Below are 8,260 nucleotides of genomic sequence, written 5' to 3' on the forward strand. Positions count from 1 at the left end.
GAGCATCTCCTTGGCAGATCCCGCACTTGATGCTGACTTGTGCTATGGGCTTGAGGTTGGCCTCCAGTGTTGCCTGCCACATCCCCATTGAGTTCCTGACGAAGGCTTTCAGGGTCCTGTTGATCTTGTACCGTTCTCGGCATTCCAGGATCCAGGTGTGGGGCATTGAGTCATAGGCCTCCTTGTAATCAGTCCAGGCAGTGCACAGGTTGGTCTCGGCTGACTGCTCAGTCGACCAGTAGCTGGTGTTTTGCGCCTCTGGTATTCTTGCCAATCCCTTTCTGTGCCCCACTCATGTATTGACCCATGTGCCTGTTCATCTTAGCTGCTATGATGCCTGACAGGAGCTTCCACATGGTGCTGAGGCAGGTTATTGGTCGGTAGTTGGAGGGGACCGGTCCCTTCTGGGGGTCCTTGAGGATCAGGACTGTCTGGCCTTCGGTTACCCATTCCGGGTGTCTCTCATCTGGTTCATTTGTGCTGCCAGTCGCTCATGGAGTGCAGTCAGCTTCTTCAGCCAGTAGGCGTGAACCATGTCGGGGCCTGGTGCTGTCCAACTCTTCATACTGGAGACCCTTTCTTGGATGTCTGCCACTACAAGCTGTTGTTTAACAACATTAGTTGTTCTTTAGTTATCAGTTCTTGTTGCAAGATGAAGGTGAAGATCTGGCAGCAGTTGTAGTTTTTCTGTTATTTTTAGTTACATGTGATCGATTAGAGCATGTTAGGTTTTTAAAGCACAGCAGAGCTCGTATTTTGAAGTCTTGTGGGTTTCATTGTCAGTGTTTAGATGCAACAGACAATCTGTGTTGTGCTCTGTATTTACAGTTTGAGGTACTGTTTTAGACCAAGACCTGTTTGTACAATGCTCATTTCTTAATTAACCTCTCTCTTTGAATCTTTAGGTGGCGATCCAGGTTTTGTTGGTGCTGATTGCCCTTGCATGTGTTCCCTGTATGCTGATTGTGAAAACTATGGTGCTTCGGCGTCAGCACCTGTGGAAAAAGCACCTGGTATGTGCATCTGACCACAACTAGAACCCTACTTCTATCTTTCATTACTGTTAAGTTACTGTTAAGTTATAACCTTTGATATAACCTTTTGTTTTCTTACTCCTGTCATTCATTTCAATGCACATTGTATTGTGTAACGTGGTTGGTTGTGCTGCCATGAAAACTGCTTAAAGCCAGCTTTGGAAACGTTGATATTTTGGCGAGAAATGTACGATAACTACTTCACAGACAAAGGACACCCTAAAATTCGATTATACTTTGATTCAGTTGTCTTAACTGTATATTTGGCAGTTTTCTATCCAAAACGATGACGACCATTACTGAGTGCTACCTTGGTAGATATGCCACCTGGAGCTTTCATATCTCTCACTGGTTATGGATCTCATTCACTGAAGATCAGCAGAGTTAAAACCTCACAAAGACTCTTTATAACTCGTAGCTTTGTGACATGTGGGGCCTGATCTTTGCATGTCGAGCAGATTAGCTTTAGCAGTGTATACATGCTCACACGTTGTAAGAGAGGTGACTGTGGACTATGCAACTTCCTGCATGTATTTAAAGGTTTTTGTCAACATTGTCTGAACAGACCTAACTGGCTTAGTTTGTACTGATTTCTATGTTTAGGAGCAGGGTTGTTTTTCACTACACAGTACTTTGCCTGAATGCTTCTCTTCTGGGAGAAGACGGCCAATAAGCAACACTATGGCAAACATTAGTTTAGAAAAGGAGTTTCTATTTATTAACACCAACAAACAGTCAGCTCTCAGCACAGCAGCACAGCACAAACTGTCTGAAGAGGGCAAAACAAACACTTGTGACTACTTAAGCAAACGAGAAAAGATTAGCCAGCTGGCTGCAATCATAGATCATAAAGACTGATGTCATTGGGCTGTGAACCCAGTTATGAAGTGTCAGACTAAGTGTTTTCACTGTCGCCATTCAAAGTGGACGTGACAGGCCGAGTGTGGCGTGAGTCTGACCGCTCGCTAATGACTGTGAGTCACACGCTGTGGATAACTCTGCTTTCTGACAGATAATTCACTGTTTGTTTGTTTTGCACGAGCCAAAATGATCCAAACTGAGTAGCTCATCAGAAAATTGACTGTCTCTGCAGCTCTTTTCTGATGCTTCAGTTAATTTGGTCAAATTAGCCACAAGAAGGACTTTTTCCCATCAGGCCTGTCTGGTCAAAGGGACATTTGACCATTAGTGGAAAACTGTGGTCATTATCAGCAGAACACAGCTGTCACAGTAATGATTCCAGCCCCATTGTTCAATTCATTTTTTTATATCGTTATATTGTGAGGGAAAGACAATCGTTCAGAGAAAATCCCAACCATCAAATGACACCGTAGTTTTCCTCTTGACCCAGAGGCCACGAGGTTTGCCAAGCTCTCAAAGGGCTGACACAGACAGCCAGTTTAAAATCACTTATAAAGCTAACACGCCTCCTTTGGACAGTGGGAGGACAGGGAGAGCCTATAACCAGTGGATTCAAACCCACAACCTTGCTGCCAGGTGACTGTGCTGTCACATTAAACCACCTTCCCAAATTCATGTAGGTTAGCTGTGTTACAGCTAGCTGATATTATCACACACAGCCTTTGGACACTTGGTGAAACTGCAGGTTTTGCTTTTCAAATTTAAGATTACTTCAAGGTCACAAAAACGCTTTTAGCCATGCTTCAGTATTTGTTTCCTAGCAGTTGTAAATCTCACACGAATGATGATGAGATCTGGGAGCTGTACAGCTGCTAGCTGGACGGGTCTTCAGGTCTTTGTGCTCAGCTGTGATTGAACCAGTGAGACTATTTTGCTCTCCAGTGAACGATTGCTTATTGAAATTTGAACCATTATACTTGATAAGGTGGTAAATATATCTATTTTTCTCGGTTTGTGGGTGTCCTGTTTTACAAATTGGAGTAAATTAAGAAGGAAGCATCATCCTAAGGCTTGCTTTAAGCTCGACACAGCTCTTGTGGCTTTTGTATCTAGTCACAGAAGAGGGAAGAAACCCCTGCAGAGAATCTAGAGCAGTCTTTAGAGCAAACAGGCGTGTCCTCATCATGCACCGGACTCACTCAACAGGGCACGCAGAAGTTTGGAGGGGTGCGGGTGGGCAACGGGCCCACAGAAGACGAAGCTGGCATCATGGACCACGACCAGCTCTCCCAGCACTCAGAAGAAGGCGATGAGGTGAGTCTCATCACTGCCACATTCTGTCCTCTCTCAGATTCTGCTTTGAATTGGTTTCTGTTTCAAATATATATTTTAGTAGGATTGTGATGTGAATGATGCTTTCAGCGTCATATGGGCTCTGACTATTCCCTGGGCTCCCACAGATGCCTAGAGGTCACAAAGCACAAAATGTTGCAGCTCCATGTTTCAGATAGGACATATAGAGCAATGGCTGCTTATTGTGAACCGTGTGGAAAAGCACAGTGGGTCCATGCGATGCAACTCTCACATCCCTGTTTGGAAGTCGAGTTAAAGTTGAAGTGGTGTGGAAGCTGGTTCTGCATATCAATGCGTCACTCCACTGTGGCTCAGACAGGAAACACAAAGAGGGGAGGTTCCTGTTAAAAACTGAGTCATGGTAAGAAGACAGGACACCCACTTTAAAGGTTTTACACATCACCACTAGGGCTGCTCAATTAATCGAATTTTAATCTCGATTACGATCTGGGCTTTCAACGATCATTAAAAATGACTGAGCCGATTATTAGCCCCCCCCTCGTGCTTTACTCTCGCGCTGCTCCATGTGGACCGGCCTTTAAGGTGTCGCGGATAAATACAACAAAATAAAACTAGTACTGGTACCGAAAAAAAGAAAACACACCAAGGAAAACCGAGTAAACGATAAAAACGATAACAAAATAACGCTGAAAACCGATAAAAACCCTGAAAACCATACACCTGAGCCTCAACTCTCGCGGCCCGAAACCAAACGACTCACGGACCGGTACCGGTCCGAGGCCCGGGGGTTGGGGACCGGTGATTAAGAGGCAGCTCGGAAAGCTAAGCAGAAGTTATTTAGAGAGGAGAGTGACTGCTGTTGGTTGAAAAGAGGTAAAAAACTTCAGTGGTGTGGAAACATTATGGGTTCAGTCAGACGTGGATCAAGTAGACACAGTGTGTAAACTTTGCTACAGTGTCGTAGCTGCACCACAGAGCAACACTGCAAAGTTCACTAAACATAGATGTTTACATTTTTCATTTATTTCTTATATTGGAAACATTTGCACTGTTATCAGTATTTGCACTATTTTATATTATTTTTTGACAATCTTTAAAGTCATTATTCAATACGTTGTTATTGTTAAATAAATATCGTCAAATAATCGAGATCTCAATTTCAGTGAAAATAATCGTGATTATCATTTTTGCCATAATCAAGCAGCCCTAGTCACCACATAATACAGAATCATCTGGCCTTAGCAGGTAAACACAACCTCAGACGACCAACAGCATGTGACATATTACACCGTGTCATTATTTGACAAGAATGAAGCTAAATTGCAGAAGCAGTGAGTGGAGGAAGTTCAGCCTTTAGCAGGTTAAGTAGCAGCAGGTGTGACCACCTCTGCGAAGCAGAACTTGGCCTTCAAGCTTTACGCTCTACGTTAACACAAAGCCACAGTCTTCCTAAAAGTGGAAGTCCGTGCAATGCTCAGAGAGACGGCAAAAAAACATAAAGCTTGTTCTGCAGCCTGAGCATCTCACAGCGAAGGACTTGACCATAAACATCTTCATATACCAAAGTATTATAGCGTCAGGTGAGGTGTCACCTGTCTGACGGCTGAAGCTCGGTTGACACAGGGTCAGCAGGAGTTGGAGGTGTCGTAATGGCCCAGTCAGTGACTGACATGCTGTGGTGGGACCTTCAGACATCTGTGCATGAAGTGGGAAGAAGAGTGTTTCAGGTTAAATGAGTGATGACATAGTGCAGCGTGTCCCGTGCTCTTCACTGAGGTGGGATTCAGGGATGTTAGAGGTGTCGTTTCTTTTTACCATGACTGTAACATCAGAATTTTAGTTTACACTACAGGGACTCGTCACTTTTTAAAAACCTGCACAGAATAACAGTTGTGTATGAGACCTAAGCATTCTGGGAACAAACCTGAGCTCTTATTCACATCATTCACATCATAAACATGACAGAACTGAATGATTGTGTACGGGTTACAGAGCGAGACATCTTATTGATGAGTTCCACACACGTCCTCGCTTGGATCATGTCCCATTAAATCTGGGTGATGAAAACTTCTGAAAGATTTGATTGTGGATCGCACCACTGACCTTTCACCTTTGCTTACTTTCAAGCACTCAGAGGAAGAGCCGGTAAGATTCAGAGTTTAACGTTTCCTAAGCATGTCTGAATGCTGGCTTGCTTCATTTGGTTTTTGTCATGTTTGAATTGTTTAAATGTGCTTTAATCCTGAACTGCCAGGCATGCATGAATGAAGGTACATGTTTGTTTGCATGACAGAGTGAAAAAGCCTCTCGCCCTGTGACAGGTGTGTTGAGTTCTTATATAGAGCTTTTCTATTCTAAAGCACTTTATAAGGATACTTGGTGTGCAGACTGGAGCAGGCAGGGATCAAACCACCAGCCTTCCAATGAGGAGATGACCTGCTCTTCATCCAGAGTCATCATTATGGAAAAACGCAGAATGTGTTTAGATATCCAGTAACTGGGAAAAGATGAAGCAACAGTTGTTACTTTGTGACCAGATCAAAGAGCAACAGGTCAAGGGTCAGTTTTCACTAAAATCCATCTAGTTGTACTTCTGCACAACCGGAGTTGTTGCCCCCGTCTCACCGTTTCGCCCCTAAAGCTGCGTCCATAGTCAGTCAGGTACAGCCCAAATTTTAAGCTGTCACCTGAGCAGAAGTCTACCTTTTGTTTCCACTATCAGCGGAAATGTTTCCAATTCAGTCATTGGCCTCAGTGTTTTGTGCCATTATGGCATGCTCGTATTCATACTTCTGTTTTTCATTAGTGATCCTTTGAATGGGAACAATGACTCCTGCTTCCATGAACTCCATTTGTCTGATCCAAAGACAAAAGGGGAGCATGGAAAGAGGAAACCAGATCAGCGCCAAGCAAAACCGAACAAAAGCTACACGGAGCGTTTGACTGCCATGTTTCCCCCTCCCTGCTCGCTCCACACAGGAAAGGCTAGCCTCGCTCCAGGATGGAGAAAATGGAGGAAGTGCGCGGGCTTTACAATAAACAAACACCTCCCTGAGCTGTGATCTGGCTGTGGACGAAGAAACTTCTCTGCTCTTTGTTTTAAAGCTGATGAGAGAAGTCACAGGCAGAGGTCAAAGGTCAAAGCAGCTTGTCAGAAGCAGAAGTAGCTGTTTCCCAGCTCTCTGGATTAGCATGCTCGCTGAGTTATGCTACACAGCATGTGTGAGGGCTTCCTCCTACATAAACAAAGATTACCCTGCAGCATGCTCTGCTTCCTAAACTACATCTCAGATTCTAAACAATGAAACATGTTCAACATTGATCCAAAGAACAAGGTGTGGTCAGAGAGTTCGTCATCATCATGAAGACAGGCTTATTTGTATGGGGCTACATACACTTCTAACCTGATGGATTCTCCAACTAAGAAGTCCTGAAGCCTGCTGAAAACAGGAGTTTACATCTGCTGTGAGAGCACACGTGAACACGTTCAGGAAGTGACCTGAAGTTAATCTGAAGAGAAACTGGGCCAATGTTTGGTTCGATTTTATGGTCACACCTCCTGCATGTACACACTCCTGTGCTCACGCTGTTCCTTCTCTCACTACAGTTTGATTTCGGCGATGTAGCTGTCCACCAGGCTATCCACACCATAGAGTACTGCCTGGGGTGCATCTCCAACACAGCCTCTTACCTGCGCCTGTGGGCCCTCAGCCTGGCTCATGCACGTTAGTAGCGACTCTCACACAGCTTTGTGTTGTTGATGATCATAAACATTCAGAGAAACAGAACTATGTTGAGTAATGTTGTTTACTGCTGGATATTCACTGTAAACCTTGTTGTCACGACTGTTTGCACAGAGCTCTCAGAGGTGCTCTGGTCCATGGTGATGCACCTCGGCCTCTCCTCCAGGAGCGGGGGCGGGTTCTTCGGCCTGGCCATCATCTTCGCATTCTTCGCCGTGCTAACAGTCGCCATCCTGCTCGTGATGGAGGGGCTGTCAGCCTTCCTGCATGCCCTGCGTCTGCACTGGTTAGAGTCACACTTACACGCAAATACAGAGTATCTGTGACGGGGTGTCAGTGTCACTTTGTGATCTGGACCAGGGAAGCTCCCCTCTGTGTCGGTGTGACAGGCACAGTGTCCAGCTTTTGTTTTATATAATATTCAATACTGAACTGTAACTTTTTCAAGGAAGCAAATTTGTATTCAGTGTTTGCATAAAAGCCTTATTTTGATGTGTTTGCTACGAGCAGGGAGGACACACATGAGGTCAGAGACACGTTTGAGCTTTTGTCCTCCACAATGAACAACGGCTGAAAGGAAAAACCAGCATCACTTTGCTTAGTTCCTAATGTCTGATTTATGATTTGAATGAAGACAAAACCAACAGTAACACGGTGTTACTGTCAGAGCATCTTCAGTGCTCTTTGGCCCTGATTGGCCAAGTCTCTGCTGGAGCCATCTTTTCAAAAAGTCTCCCAGGTTTTCTGTTTGAGGCCTGATAACTGTACCAGCTGTAGAACGACTCCAGTGCAGTGTTGGTGTGTTTGACTCAACACAGACTTGATCATAAGATGATTACTCTGACTGCAGAAAATATCCACTCACAGGCAGCTCCATGGATCACACGTGAAAGCAGAAAGTAAACTGTCTTCAGGTTTAAACAGTCCTGCACTGATGGAAAACAAACACGTGAGTGTGTGAGTGTGTGAGTGTGTGAGTGTGTGTGTGTGTGTGTGTGTGTGTGTGTGTGTGTGTGTTTATAGCATCTCATTGACATAATGGTTTCCCTAGCCGCGTACCCTAACCATTAAAAATGAATGCCTGACCCTGAACCTTTCCATAACCTAATTGTAACCCTGACACTAAAACCACATTTTGAGTCTCAAAAATGCCTTCAAACAAATCCTGGCCCCCACAAGGGCTGTTTGTCCCCACAAGCATAGTAAACCACCAATTTGTGGTCCCCATGAACATGTTAATACCCGCACACACACACACACACACACACACACACACACACACACACACACACACACACACACACACAC

At 44.7% G+C, this 8,260-nt stretch overlaps 1 protein-coding gene across 5 annotated transcripts in view; it reads left to right on the top strand.

The window, feature by feature from the left end:
• The window catches only part of LOC102304563 (V-type proton ATPase 116 kDa subunit a1), a 28,777-nt gene that overhangs the window by 12,807 nt on the left and 7,710 nt on the right, over positions 1-8,260 (top strand). For 2 of the 5 annotated variants that reach the window (XM_014330065.2, XM_042215245.1), the window contains exons 17-21: positions 906-1,013; positions 3,009-3,209; positions 5,337-5,354; positions 6,817-6,934; positions 7,067-7,238. In XM_014330065.2, coding sequence (XP_014185551.1) covers positions 906-1,013; positions 3,009-3,209; positions 5,337-5,354; positions 6,817-6,934; positions 7,067-7,238 — 617 coding nt within the window. The remainder of the gene's footprint in view (positions 1-905; positions 1,014-3,008; positions 3,210-5,336; positions 5,355-6,816; positions 6,935-7,066; positions 7,239-8,260) is intronic. The other 3 variants (XM_005949624.3, XM_014330066.2, XM_005949625.3) reach the window with 3 other exon arrangements.

This window comes from Haplochromis burtoni, unplaced genomic scaffold (genome assembly GCF_018398535.1).
Source record: "Haplochromis burtoni strain Fernald_Lab_line unplaced genomic scaffold, NCSU_Asbu1 Contig_691, whole genome shotgun sequence".
NCBI lineage: Eukaryota > Metazoa > Chordata > Actinopteri > Cichliformes > Cichlidae > Haplochromis > Haplochromis burtoni.